Raw genomic sequence first — 15,258 nt, 5'->3', positions numbered from 1 at the left:
TATACATATGTAACAAACCTGCACGTTATGCACATGTACCCTAGAACTTAAAGTATAATAAAAATAAAATAAAATAAAATAAAATAAAAAAGAATGTTGAATATTGGCCCCCACTCTCCTCTGGCTTGTAGGGTTTCTGCAGAAAGATCCATTGTTAGTCTGGTGGGCTTCTTTTTGTGGGTAACCCGACCTTTCTCTCTGGCTGCCCTTAACATTTTTTCCTTCATTTCAACCTTGATGAATCTGACAATTATGTGTCTTGGGGTTGCTCTTCTCGAGGAATCTCTTTGTGGTGGTCTCTGTTTTTTTGAACTTGAATGTTGGCCTGTCCTGCTAGGTTGGGGAAGTTCTCCTGGATAATATCCTAAAGTATGTTTTCCAACTTGGTTCCATTTTCCCCATCACTTTCAGGTACACCAATCAAACATAGGCTTGGTTTTTTCACATAGTCCCATATTTCTTGGAGGCTTTGTTCATTTCTTTTCATTCTTTTTTCTCTAATCTTGTCTTCACGCTTTGTTTCATTAAGTTGATCTTCAATCTCTGATAGCCTTTCTTCTGGTTGATCAACTCGGCTATTTTTTTTTTTTTTTTTTTTTTGAGATGGAGTCTCGCTCTGTCACCCAGGCTGGAGTGCTGTGGCCGGATCTCAGCTCACTGCAAGCTCCGCCTCCCGGGTTCACACCATTCTCCTGCCTCAGCCTCCCGGGTAGCTGGGACTACAGGCGCCGCCACCTCGCCCAGCTAGTTTTTTGCAGTTTTTAGTAGAGACGGGGTTTCACCGTGTTAGCCAGGATGGTCTCGATCTGCTGACCTCGTGATCCGCCCATCTCGGCCTCCCAAAGTGCTGGGATTACAGGCTTGAGCCACCGCGCCCGGCCAACTCGGCTATTGATACTTGTGTATGCTTCATGACATTCTCGTGCTGTGTTTTTCAACTCCATCAGGTCATTTATGTTCTTCTCTAAACTGGTTATTCTAGTTAGCATTTCCTGTAACCTTTTATCAAGGTTCTTAGCTTCCTTGCATTGGGTTAGAACATGCTCCTTTAGCTCGGAGGAGTTTGTTATTACCCACCTTCTGAAACCTACTTCTGTCAATTCATCAAACTCATTCTTTGTCCAGTTTTGTTCCCTTGCTCGTGAGGAGTTGTGATCCTTTGGAAGAAAAGAGGCATTCTGGTTTTTGGAATTTTCAGTCTTTGTGTGCTGGTTTTTCCCCACCTTCGTGGATTTATCTACCTTTAGTCTTTGATGTTAGTAACCTTTGAATGGGTTTTTTTCATTGATGTCCTTTTCATTGATGTTGATGCTGTTGCTTTCTGTTTGTTAGTTTTCCTCCTAACAGCCAGGCCCCTCTTCCGCAGGTCTGCTGGAGTTTGCTTGAGGTCCACTCTAGACCCTATTTGTCTGAGTATCACCGGGGGGGCTGCAGAACAGCAAATAGTGCTACCTGCTCCTTCCTCTGGAAGCTTCCTCCCAGAGGGGCAGCCACCAGATGCCAGCTGCAGCTCTCCTGTATGAGGGGTCTATCAATGCCTGCTGGGAGTTATCTCTTGGTCAGGAAGCATGGGGGTCAGAGACCCACTTGAAGAGGCAGTCTGTCCCTTAGCAGAGCTTGAGCACTGTGCTGGGAAATCCACTCTTCTTTTCAGAGCCAGCAGGCAGGAATGTTTAAGTCTGCCGAAGCTGTGCCCACAGCCACTCCTTCCCCCAGGTGCTCTGACACAGGGAGATGGGAGTGTTATCTGTAAGTCCTTGGCTGAGGCTGCTGCCTTTCTTTCAGAGATGCCCTGCCCAGAGAGGAAGAATCTAGAGAGGCAGTCTGGCTACAGCGGCTTTGCTGTGTTGTGGTGGATTCCGCACCCAGTTCGAACTTCCCAGTGGCTTTGTTTACATTCTGAGGAGAAAATTGCCTACTCAAGCCTCAGTAATGGTGGGTGCCCCTTCCCCCACCAAGCTGGAGAGTCCCAGGTTGACTTCAGAGTGCTGTGCTGGCAGCGAGAATTTCAAGCCGGTGGATCTTAGCTTGTTGGGCTCTGTGTGTGTGTGGGATCTACTGAGCAAGGCCACTCAACTCCCAGGCTTCAGCCCCCTTTCCCGGGGAGTGAATTGTTCTGTCTTGCTGCTGTTCCAGGTACCACTGGCGTATGAAAAAACTCCTGTAGGTAGCTTAGTGTCTGCTCAGATCGCTGCCCAGTTTTGTGCTTGAAACCCAGGGTCCTGGTGGTGTAGGCACCCGAGGGAATCTCCTGGTCTGTGGGTTGTGATTGGATAAGCGTAGTGTCTGCGCCAGATAGCACCAATCCCTCATGGCACAGTCCCTCAGGGCTTCCCTTTGCTAGTGGAGGGAGTTCCCCAACCCCTTGTGCTTCTGGGTGAGGTAATGCACCATCCTGTGTCTGCTCGCCGTGCGTGGGGTGCACCTACTGTCTAACCAGTCCAATGAGATAAACCAGGTACCTCAGTTCGAAATGCAGAAATCCCCCACCTTCTGTGTTGGTCTCACTGGAGCTGCAGACCAGAGCTGTTTCTGTTTGGCCATCTTGCCTGGAGATTTCTTAATATTTTCTATATACAATCATGTCATCAGCACATAAAAATTTTACTTTTTCTTGGTCTATAGGCATTTTATTTTCTTGTGTTATTGTGCTGGCTATGACATCCAGTCAATCATGAACAGAGGGAGATAGTAATAGCTGACATTTTTGCCTTATTCCTGAAGTGCAAAGGTAGGGAGGGACAAATTTTTGTTTTACCCTCAGACATATGTTAACTGTAGGATTTTTTATTTTTAAAGATTCTTTTTATTAGATTGAGGTAGTTTCTTCTGTTTCTAGGTTGTTGAGTTTTTATTGTAAATAGATTGAATTTTGACAAATGCCTTTTCTACTATTATAGATGAGCATATGACGTTTTTCCTTTATTCTGTTAACATAGTGAAATACATAAATTAATTTTCAACTGTTAAACAAATCTTGCCTTCCTGGAGTAAACCCACGTTAGACATATTATCTTTTTTTATATATCTGGATTCATCTTGTGAATTGTTTTTTAGAATTTTTTTCAGCTATACTTATCAGATAGATTGGATTATAATTTTTGTTTTTCATAATACCCTAGTCAAATTTTGGTATCAAGGTATGGCTGCATTATAAAATGAGTATGTATGAACTAAAAGTGATAACCAGTAAGTATTAGAAAGTTAACTTTTTTTTCTTGGTTACCAACTTAAGCATGTAAATAATCAAATATCTGATCAGCTTTAAGTACTATTATCATACTACCTCTTATCCTTTGTTTCTTGAAAAATGAGTTTTATTCTTAGAGTTTATCTATTTATTTTTTTTGAGATGGAGTCTTGCTCTGTCACCCAGGCTGGAGTGCAGTGGTGCGATGTCAGCTCACTGCAAGCTCCGCCTCCTGGTTTCATGCCATTCTCCTGCCTCAGCCTCCCGAGTAGCTGGGACTACAGGTGCCCACCACCATGCCCAGCTATTTTTTAGCAGAGACGGAGTTTCACCGTGTTAGCCAGGATGATCTCGATCTCATGACCTCGTGATCCGCCCGCCTCAGCCTCCCAGAGTGCTGGGATGACAGGCGTGAGCCACCGCACCTGACCCTATTCTTAGAGTTTTTAAAACAGTATGTACTATGATCAGTTTTCTTTATATCTAATCTTTTTCCTGTATTTACGTTTATTTTTGTTATTTCCATTTTTAATATTGAATCTACCATATTCATTGTATAGAAATTTATGTATTTCACTTTTCATCTAAAAATTCTTATTTCACTTAGAGTTTTTAACTACTTAAACTTTACTTAAAAGGAAAGAAGAAGGTCATTCCTTAGTAGGAATAAAATGTATAATTCCATTTATTAAACAGCATATTCACAGTTGTGTACCCATCACCACAGTCAGTTTTAGTACGTTTTCATCACACCAAAATGAAACCCTATATGCATTAGCACTCACTGCGCACTTCCCACCAATCCTTCCTAGCCCCAGACTACCACCACTCTGATTTCTTTCTTGGTGAATTTGCCCGTTCTAGATACCTTATGTAAATGGAATCATACATGTGATCTTTTAAAACTAGTTTTTAAAACTCAGCATAGTGATTTCAAGGTTTATTCACATGGTAGGTAGCATGTATTACTACCTAATTTCTCTTTGTTGCTGAATAACATTCCATTGTATAGACAATGACACACTTTGTTTATCTATTCATCCATTGATAGATGTCAGGTTGTTGTACTCTTATTGTGGATAATACTGCTATGAACATATATGTACAAGTTTTTATGTGGACATATGTTTTCATTTCTCTTGAGTATCTACCTAGGAGTAGAATTGCTGGGTTGTATGGTAACTCTGTGTTTAACTTTTTGAAGAACTGCCAGACTTAAAGTGATTGTGCCATTTTACATCCCTACTAGCACTGTAGAAGGGTTTTCGTTTTTCTGCAGCTTTGTCAACATTTGTTATTGTTTGTCTTTTTTTTAATTATAGTTATCCTAGTAGGTGCGAAGTGGTATCTAATTGTTGGTTTGATTTGGATTTACCTAATGGCTAATGATGATGAACATATTTTTATGTGCTTGTTGGCCATTTGTGTTTCTACTTTGAAGAAGTGTCTGTTTATATCCTTTTCAATGAGATTTTTTTATTGTTGAGTTTTTCAGGCTTAATCTATTTCATACACCAGTCCCTTCAAGATATATGCCTTTGTTTTCTTCTAGAGTATATAGTTTTAGCTCTTACATTTTGGTCTTTGATTAATTTTGAGTTAATTTTTGTATATAGTGTGATGTAGGGGTCCAACTTTATTCCTTTGCATGTAGACATCAAGTTACCTCAGCATTTTTTTTGAAAGGTTATTATTTTTTCTTCAATTTTCTTGGTACCTTCATTGAAAATCAGTTTACTAGAAATATTAAGGTTTATTTTGGGTCTCTCACTTCTGTTCCACTGATCCATGTGTTAAGTCTTCATGCCAGTACCACACCGTTTTGATTACTGTAGTTTGCGGTAAGTTTTGAAATTGGGAATTGCAAATCTTTTGTGTTCTCCCTTCCTCAAGAGTGTTTTGGATATTATGTGTCCCTTTCATTTCCGTGTGAATTTTGAGATCACTTTCTGCAGAGAAGCCAATTGAGATTTTTACACTTAATCTGTACATCAACTTTGAGACTGCTATTTTAAAAATATTGTCTTCCAATAATGAATGTGGTTTTTATTTAATGAGGTCTTAATTTGTTTCAAGTGTTTAGTTACTCTCAGGTATGATTTTTGTTCCTTTGAACTTTATTCTTGATGAAATTGTAAATGGAATTGTTTCCTTAATTTCATTTTGGGGTTATTCTCTGCTAGAATATAAATATACATTTTTCTGGGATCCTGTAACATTGCCAAACTCCCTCGTTAGTTCTAATAGTTTTTTTAGTGAGTTTCCTCAATTTTTCTATGCACAATCACATCATATGAAATAGTGATGGTTTTATGTCTTCCTTTGGAATCTGGATGTCTTTCCTTTTTCCCCCTAATGTAATTGGTAAGAATTGTTCATTATTTTCTTTAATATTTTTACTATCACTGTAGCACTGTGTTGAATTGAAACAATGATGGCAGGTATCCTTATTTTGTTCCTGAACATGGAGGAAAGCATTCAGTCTTTCACTATTAAGATAACGTTAGGTGTGGGTTATTTCATAGATGGCTTTTATCAGGTTGAGGACGTTCCCTTCTCTTCTCTTTATTGAGTTTTTTAAAATTATAAATTGATCCTGGATTTTTTTTCAAATGCTTTTCTGCATCTATTTAAATGATCATGTGATTTTTGTCTTTTATTCTATTGATATTGTATATTACATTAATTGGCTTTTGGATATTAAAACTATTTTGCATTCTTGGGATAAATCCTAATTTGTAATCATGTAGAATTATTTTTATCTACCTAGATTCTGTTTGCTAGTATTTTGTTAAGGAATTTTGTGTCTGTATTCATAAGAGATATTGGTTTGTAGTTCATAGAGCCCTTTTACACATGTATTGCTGTATCTTTGATGCCTGAAAGCACTTATGTTACTTTAGGCAGTACATTTTAAATAACAGCCAAACATTAAAATTTGTAAAGAGGGAGTTAAATTGATTTCATTGAAATATTTCTTTGTAATGAGAGACCCCTTCTTTATCAATGCAATTATTTTTGCTTGAAAACAATTTAATTTTTTTCTATTTGTTAGGCATACTCTGAAATCTGTTCCTTCCTTTTCCAAATCTTACCCACTAAGTTGATCATCATAATTTACAAAATACAAGCAACATACCCAGCTCCCAAATGGTAGATATTTAAATAGGGAAGAAACTTTATCTGTTTGACTATTAGGTGAGCTAGAATTCTCTTTGAGATAGGTTTGCTGACTTGATGTTGTCTTTCACATTCGTTTAAAAGTACCAATTTCTGGAGTATTTGGAAGAATATCAGGAGTGTGCAAAGTCATAAAATAAATCCCTTTCTAAAACATTAGTTTTATTAAAAAATTTAGAATAGGTGAGTATGGGGAAACTTTTTATATTAAAAGAGAATAGTTTTATGGCGAGGAATACAAAATATGCATGAATGTTTAAGGTAAAGCGTAAGACTTCAAATAAATTCAGTACTTTGGCCTGATTTTCAGCCCAACCACCCAGTTCTCCTACCTGGTAGGTAAGAGTACATTTTGTGGAAGTTTTTGAGAACTACTCTGAGGTATTACCAACAATGATGATTTCTTTATGACCAGGTTATTGCCCTTCTTGTAGATAATTACCAAATCAACACTACATCTCTTTCTGTCTGGAAGGAGATGTATTTTATCCTATTAGCCAAATAGTTCACTTTTATATATTTAGATTTTCATTGTGTTAAGTAGCTTTTTGCTGTACAGTAGTCCTCCCTTATTTGCAGGAGATATGTTCCAAGACCCCCTGAAACTCTGTATATATTATGCTTTTTCCTATATGCACATACTGATGATAAAATTTAATTTCTAAATTAGGCATATGAAGAGATTAACAACAGTAACTACTAATAAATAGAATGAATGTAACAATGTACTGTAATGAAAGTAAAATAAGGGTTACTTGAACACTAGCACTGTGATATATCTCAGCAGTCAGTCTGATAACCCATATGGCTACTCACAGGCAGGAATCGTACAGTGTGGATATGCTGAACAAAGGGATGATTCATGTTCCAGGTGGGACATAAGCGGGCTGGCTGAAGATTTCATCATGCTACTAAGAAGGGTGCACAGTTTAAAACTTGAGAATTATTTATTTCTGCTATTTCCCATTTAATGTTTTTGGACTACTGTTGACATTAGGGACAGAAACCACAGAAAGTGAAACTATGGAGAAGTGAGGACTAACTATTGTACTTTAAAATGTGATACAGAATTAGGTCATTTTATTTTACTTTGTGGTCTGAGAATACTTAGATGAAAAATATGACCATGATACCAAATATTTTCTTGTTACATGTATTTCATTGTAAATACTGTTGAACATAAGAAGACAGATTTCATAATGAATATCAAATATTGAGGTTGCTTTATTGGCAGGTCTTCTACATTGAAAATCTATATTAATATACTAGCTCATATTAAGTATGCTAATGGACCACAAAGAAGCCATGCATATCTTTAGATAGGCCTATCGAAAAAATGTTGCTCTTTTTTCTTAATACAGCTTGTTAATTTTATAGCCTTCTAGGGCTTAATAATTGCTATAGGATAGTCAAATCATAGCAGCATAACAGAAAAGATTAAAAAGAAAAAGCCCTGCTTAATAACATAGCAACAAATATTTTAAATATACCCCAGAAACTAAATTTAGAAAAGAATGATTTTATCTGGATAGAATACATTTTGGGAAGAGCTCATCACAGACTCTGACATTAGGGAATTTCTGACCTGGCTGGACTCTAGAGATAATCTGTGCATTTAGATTAATGTTAAGGTAAACCTGCGATCTGCTTTTCTGTTACTGTTTTCTATGACCATGGAGCATTGTTTGTTGAAGAAACAAATCTTTGGGACATTCTTCATATCTCTAATGGCTTTTATGAATGGGATTGAAACTACAGAAAGCCATTTTTTAGATCCCTTTTGGAAACTCTATGCTGAACAAAACTATTGTGATTACTTTTTCCTTTAGTAGGTGTTCACTAAATACCTTTTAATAAATAAATGAAAATAAATGTTTCAATATCTACTTATAGATTTTCCTCTTTCATCGTGTCTTCAAGATTTTACCAGTCTAAACTGGGAGGGATTTTGTTACAAATTTTCTTACCTTGACAGTGTTTATTCTTTGCTCACAATACGGATTGGGTATCCCTAATACAAAAATTCGAAATCTGAAATGCTTCAAAATTTGAAATTTTTTTAGCACTGGCGTGATGCTAAAAGTGGAAAATTTCACACCACACCTTATGTGACAGGTCACAGTCAAAACACAGGCATACAGCACACAGTTTATTTAGTGTACCTCCACAAGAGAAAAAAGACCCTCCCAAAACCCCTGTAGCTGTGATAGAGCGTTTTTGAGCCTGCCCAGATTCTCTTGCTCCAGCAGTCCTACAGAGGCATCTGAGCAGGCTGGGCATGCCAACAGCACGCCCCTCACAGTGTCCCACGTGGGAACAAGACCTCCTTGCATTACTCACTGTTTGTTTGCTTATTCTATACTCTGTGATTTAAAGATACTGTTTAAAATGTAAAAAAAAAAAAAAAGGCCTGCATCATACCCATCAGGTAATGTCCATATTCCCAAATTGGAAACTATTTCAAATCTGAAACACTTCTGGTCCCAAGTATTTTAGATAAGGGCCACTCAACCTGTTTACAGCATCACTCATTTCTTTGTTTTATGCATCGTCCTACAGATTCATCACTTTGTTTTGCATTTCTGTAGTCTCATGCCAAATTTCACGTCTTTATACTTTGTAATATTTCTCTAATCTACTTATTACTCTGTCATGCTATCGGCATAGCTTTTACCTAAACCATAGTATTATATGTCTTGTTCCATGACCAAATGTTTGGTAACATTTTCCTTCTTTACAAATGGTTTCCGTATTTATAAAGGATACACACACACACACACACACACACACACACACACACAGAGTCAAATATTTATAATATAGTGAAAGAAGTTCTGGAACTTCAGTGGGAAAGGATTTTTAAAATTGTCTAGTCTAGCCTTTTTTCTTTCTTAGTGAGATTAATAATGCCCAGAGAGATAAGCAGACTTTCTCAAAGTTACTTTGAAAGATGTTATTGCAAGTGGGCTTCAGAGTAATAACAGGAAAAGGGAAGGCATTGTAAAGAGATGGGAACAAAGGAAGCAGGATAACCTGGTAACAGAGTATAAAGTCTCTTCGTGTGTATGTATTTGTTTAGTTGTCTGAATTCTTTGTAAATATATCAGTCTTTGAGATTACCCTCTTTGAAAGAAGGGCCTGGGTCCCATTCATGGGCCTAGTGGTATGCTAAACATAAATAATATATAGGCCAGGGAAAATGACTTGAATGCTATGATAAGTAAGAAGAAATAAACCTATTTATTGAGCAGTACTATGTGCCATGTGCTTTCACACAAATTATTTCAAAGACAAGATATAATCAACTCTTGAACATTCATAATTCTAGTTTTCAGTTATCCGGTTGATTGCAGTATCTCTACCAGAGGGCAGGCAAGAAGGAAAACCTATGGGATTCATGTTATACAGAAGTTGCTCTAGTAGAGTAGGGTTCTGGGCAGAAGTAAATTTAGTAGCTCAAAGAAAAGGTTTAGATTCCCTGTGGGCTTCACTTACACCTATTCCTGTTATCTTATAGGATATGTGCATTCTATGAGCTTTGGAGAAATAAGTACCAGTAACAGAAATTTGGGGTTAATGTCTCTGCACACAGAGTAGAATGAAAATTAGGGTTGTCCCAATACATACGTCAGTGAATTGCAAATAAAGTGTTGGTGTTGTTCATGTTTGTTTGTTCTTAGATTTTTGTTTTTTCTGTCTGTGCTCTTGTCAGAAATCATCCCTTTCTGGTTTGATTAAGTTGGAATCGTTTTCAGAGTTGAACATTTTCTTAGTTAATGTTTTTAACTTTATAATTTTTTTTTGGACTAAGAATAACATGTACTGCAAACCTTCCTTTACGTTACTGTCATCTTTTTATTTAATCATACTATTTGTATGCTACTAAAGAATGCAGAGTATTGGTACCAGGAAAAAGTAAAATTGCCCGTGTATATTTAGTAAAATATTTAAAGTACATATTTTGTTTATTTTATTAATAGGATTTAAACAAACATATACAAAATGTAAATCAAAATCCATTGATTGTACCTGTTTTGGTAACAAAAAAAATGAAACCCATGTTTTAAAAATTGGAATATATTTCTGTCCTGGATTATAATTTGGCACCTGCGTCCTTTGTAGGACTTTCCGTATTTAAGATGTCTCTGATGATTGAAAACATTTTTAATGTAAAAGTTACATGCGTCTTTTATTACAAAGGTGAAAAAGATTGCCTTATGAGAGATTAAGTTTTTAAAAAAGCAACAACAAAAACAGAACAGAGTGTTCCTGAAGAATTCTTCATACCGTTGGAAGAAGTCTGGTTTTTGTAAACTGCAGCTATAGGCACATATTTAATTTTATTCTGATAGATGTTAAATTTTTTTTCTATTATTTCTTTCAGAGTAAGTGAGGAAAAGGAAGTGACGGAGGAAAGACTGAAAGCTGAGCAGGAGTCATTTGAGAAGAAGATCAGGCAGTTAGAAGAACAGAATGAACTGATCATCAAAGAAAGGGAAGATATCCTTTTGAAAGTCTTCTTTTTTAACGTGCAGGAAGTTTGACTATTTCGTGAAGACAATGTAAACTCCAGAGAAATAGTTGTTCTAATTTGTAACAGGGAGTAAATCTGCATGTGCTGCTGTTTCTAGGCAATCAGAACGACACTTAACAGTATGTGCTCTGGCTTCCTTTGTGCCTGATAATGCCCTCCAGCTGTTTTGCTGCTGCTGTTATGCTGCTAAGCACATACTTGTCAACTAAAAAGGACAATAAGAAATTTGGTCATTTAAATATAGTGTTGGAACTTTATTAAATTCTGTTCCTCTGCTGTAATTGAGCTGGAACCTCTTTGTGTTTAGTATTCTTTCTAGTTAAAGCTTTGACAGTCCTAGGAATTCTCTGAAGTCATAAAAATTAAAAAAAAATTCTTTTTACTGTAAAGATGTTGTAATTGATAAGTGTCTACATGGCAACATAAAGTTGCCAAATCCTTCTTATGGCGCAGAAAACTATTGGGTTTAGACCTAAAGGGGTGTGTGTGTGTGTGTGTGTGTGTGTGTGTGCATGCATGTGTATAGCATTATTTGTAAGAAAATAAAGTAAAAACATATTTTAGGGATGTGTTAAAATAAGCTATTCCTGAAATTTCCTTTGAATAGGTAGAATTACTTATCTTTTGGGTATTGTATGCAGCAATACTCATGTAGAAGAGAAGTCCCTAAAGTTAGAGTGATGGAGCTGTCAGCTAAACTAATGTGTGAATGCATGAAACAACCATTGTTTTTATTGGCAGTATCATCATTAACTTGATTATTAATAATTGTTTCAAAGATTCTGCAAATGTCAAAAATGGTCATGTACTGATAGTAATTATGCCTTTGTGAATACCAGAGAAATGGAAGCATAAAGATAAATTATAATAATTAGCTTGAAAAACACAAGACTGTAGCTACAAAAACAGAGTCCTGAACTTTTATTTTCCAATCAGTGGAAGTTCATGATAGAAAAATAATATAATCAGAATTCTCAGAATTGATTTGCTGAGTATAACATTAAGAAGGCTTGTTGGCCCCACAATTCTAGATCAGTGCTTTTTCAGTTATTATTTTTTTCTACATCTCTAGCATTTGGATAATCATCTCCCACCTTCTGTTTTTTTTTTTTTTTTTTGCCCACTTTGACTTCATTGCCATTGGTTGTTGACCCTCAAGGTAGATTGTCTTTTGTGTTTTTCTTCCTGCTGCTTTTTTCTCCAGATTTAAAGGAATGCTGTTTAGTCAGAATTCATAACAAAGTGCTCAGCCAGTTTTATTTACTCTTCTACTTCTCATGAGGAGTAGTACTCCAGGTCCTACCATTTTCTAGAAATGGTAGGTTAGGAGCTTTCATTTGCAAAAAAAAATTCCATTTACAAACTCCTTTATTTCTCACATAACAAGAACTCTGGAGATCATGGAAGATTCAGTGGTTTAACATTTTCTGTGCTGGCATCTTTACAATTCTCTCAGGTTTTTTTAATGGTTGCTCAGATTCTAGGCATTACATTTCCATTAAGGCAGGCAGAAAAGGGGAAGAGGTCCTGGTAATTATGACTCCCTCTCCCTCCTTTAAAAAACATAAAAACTTTGTGAGAGCACTCTCTACTCCCCACCCAGTAGTCTTTTATATGATATTTATAAAGGTCCTGCATTTTATGATGTGGCCATGGTAGGCTGCAAAGGAGGCTAAGAAAGTGAGCATTTAACTGGTCCAACTTACGTAGTAGAAGGTAGCACTGGAGGAGACTGGAAATGAAGTCAGCCCCCAACTCTGGTAGCAGAGGTAAGGGAAATACAATTCACTCTTTGTATGGAGAGAAGGTGGTGATACTTTAACCTTCCTGGTACAAAAAATCTGTAGCATACAGTGGAATTGGGATGAGTTGGGGAAAGGTGAGAGAGGTTGGTAGTAGACAGTTTAGAAAACCTGGCCACAGTTAGAGTGGGCCCTTGTTTGGTAAAATACTTAAGAAAATTTTGTGGTTATCTGGAAAAGTAGAATCTAACTCAAGTAGACTGTTACATTTAGCACTTTCTGGGTCAGGATTAATTCTATTCAGTGCTAAACCAGTCTATACTTTGCATGGCTGTGAATGGTTTCTTTTGTCAGGCTAAATGTTGTGATACCTGCGTGATTGTAGTGACACTATTTTTCATGTTTTCCTCATGATTTAACTCAGGGGTAAACACACTACTACCGTGGGCCACATCCAGTAGGGTGCCAGCTAATTCCAGCCATACCCATTGCTTTATGTATTGTCCGTGGTTGCTATTGTGCAACAACAGCAGAGTAATTGCAGCAAACACCCTATGCCTTTCCTAACCTAAAATATTTATTATTTGACTCTACAGTAAAGGTTTGCTGGTTCATGATTTATCTTACAAGCTAAGAAAGGAAAGGAAAAGATATGTGAGTAAACTCAAAGACTTTTAGTCATGTGGCATAGTCAGATTTATTTTACATATAGTAAAATAGGCATTTCTTTATTATTGTGAATAAGAATTGGAGTAAATGTTATACCATTGTCAAAAATTAAAATGTTTTAGTTGGTCTAACTGGTTTAAGTTTTTTTTTTAAGCACTAAAATATAGGTACTATTTATAAAACTTTATTATCAAAGAAGGAAGAAAGGAAGACATGATTTTTTTAAAATGATATTTATGGTTTTTATTCTGAGTAGATCGCTCAGGTGCAAATCTCCTTTACCAGAATAAACCTGTCAAAGGTTAATATAGATGATTTTACAGTACATAAACCTCTATAAAACTTAGAAACATAAAACAAGGTTATAATTTAAAATAATATAATTCTAACTATGGATACATTTACCTATCATGTATGAATGATTCAGACTCTTAACGTATACATGAAATCAGATAATTTCAGATCATTTTAAAGTCTGTTTCTGTGTGAGAAACTATATCCATTAATTCTGATTTTTGGCATTTTAAAGATGTGTTATACCAACATTTATGGGATTTTTATTTTAAAAGTTTGAGTAACTTGATTTATTGATCAACTGTACAAACACAGACCAGTGCCTTAGTAAAAAGGAAAAGATATTTTACGTGTGTGCATCAGGATCAGCCTGTTGAAGGGTTTGTTCTTGTAGAAAATTGTGCATTTATTATTAAAACATAAAAAGTCTTAGTAACGTTCAGTCTTTAAGCAAAAGAAGTTTATTTCTGGATAACTTAACCATATAAATGAACGTGCCATTTACAAAGCCAAGCAGTCTGATGAACTTAGTAGGTTTTTGCCTGGCTGGATGAGTATGAAAAGAAAGATATCTGAAACTTAAAGAGAAATATGTACAATCACAATAATTCTGAAACATGTTAGCATGTAATAGTGTAAGACACAGAGGATGAAGCCATTATAAAATTTGATTAATATTTAAGCTATTTGTATTTCTAGAACATATGACTCAGATCAGTGGTGAGCAGTGGTATTAAAAGCTTATATTAGAAAAGTATTAAAGTCTAATGTTTGCTGACTTCACTGTTTTAACTGGCATAGCAAAGGAAAGTGACAGCAAGGAAAGCACAGTGGGATTTAGAGTCATAATCCCATTTTAGCACTGACTAGCTATCTGATCCCTTGGGAAAGTTACTCAACTTCTCTGAGTCTTTCATCTATAATATGTAGATAACTAACATGCGTTTTTTGCAGGCCTATTGGAATTTGGTAGATTCTTTACATTATATGTGTAAAGGACCTAGTCTAAGTAGCCACTGAATAAAAAATAGCAATTCTCATTTTTACTATTATTAATATGGAGCAGGGATGAGATGAATAGCCCAGGTTTCTCATTTCTGTGCCTTTCTTCATTGGGATTTTGTTGATTTTCATTAGATTATGCAAGGGTTGGGCTGCTTAGTAGCCCAGTAGAAGAATGCTTTGTCTTCTGCTTTATCTGCTTTATCTTCTGATCTCTCTGGAAGGAAAAACCTCTCTGTACCACTAGCACCTGTTGAGTGCTCACTGGGAGGAAACCAAGTTTTAGTTTCCTCTCCCAGAAATCAAACTGAGTTGTGTTGTTTTTTTTTTTCTTCCCCCGCCCCACATTTTGGCTTGTTTCTGTTACCTCTCTGACTAGGACTTAGTAAACTGAAGGGCTTTAGAGGTGCTTATAGCTCACATCCTTGAGCCCATTTCATGGGTCGTCATTTTAGAAACTGTTCTTCAAAGAAAGAATTTTAAAGGAACTAGCTCTTTCTTTCTTTCTTTCTTTCTTTCTTTCTTTCTTTCTTTCTTTCTTTCAAGCAAAATCACCTTTATTTGCATATGGTATGAAACTTAATTTGGCAAATCCAAATCAATGATACTATCTATGTAAAAGTAATAACCAGTCAGAAGATTAAAAT

The 15,258-nt window shown here is 36.2% G+C and overlaps 1 protein-coding gene across 2 annotated transcripts in view; it reads left to right on the top strand.

Annotated features, from left to right (window-relative positions):
- KIAA1328 (KIAA1328 ortholog) overlaps window positions 1-15,258 on the top strand; it is a 404,498-nt gene that overhangs the window by 52,742 nt on the left and 336,498 nt on the right. For both annotated transcript variants that reach the window (XM_011943647.1, XM_011943646.1), the window contains one exon: window positions 10,755-10,870. In XM_011943647.1, the coding sequence (XP_011799037.1) occupies window positions 10,755-10,870 (116 nt within the window). The remainder of the gene's footprint in view (window positions 1-10,754; window positions 10,871-15,258) is intronic.

The sequence above is a fragment of the Colobus angolensis genome, unplaced genomic scaffold, assembly GCF_000951035.1.
Source record: "Colobus angolensis palliatus isolate OR3802 unplaced genomic scaffold, Cang.pa_1.0 Scaffold220, whole genome shotgun sequence".
In the NCBI taxonomy this organism is placed as follows: domain Eukaryota; kingdom Metazoa; phylum Chordata; class Mammalia; order Primates; family Cercopithecidae; genus Colobus; species Colobus angolensis.
Note: the sequence above shows the minus strand (reverse complement) of the source record. Positions and strands in the feature narration are given on the sequence as shown.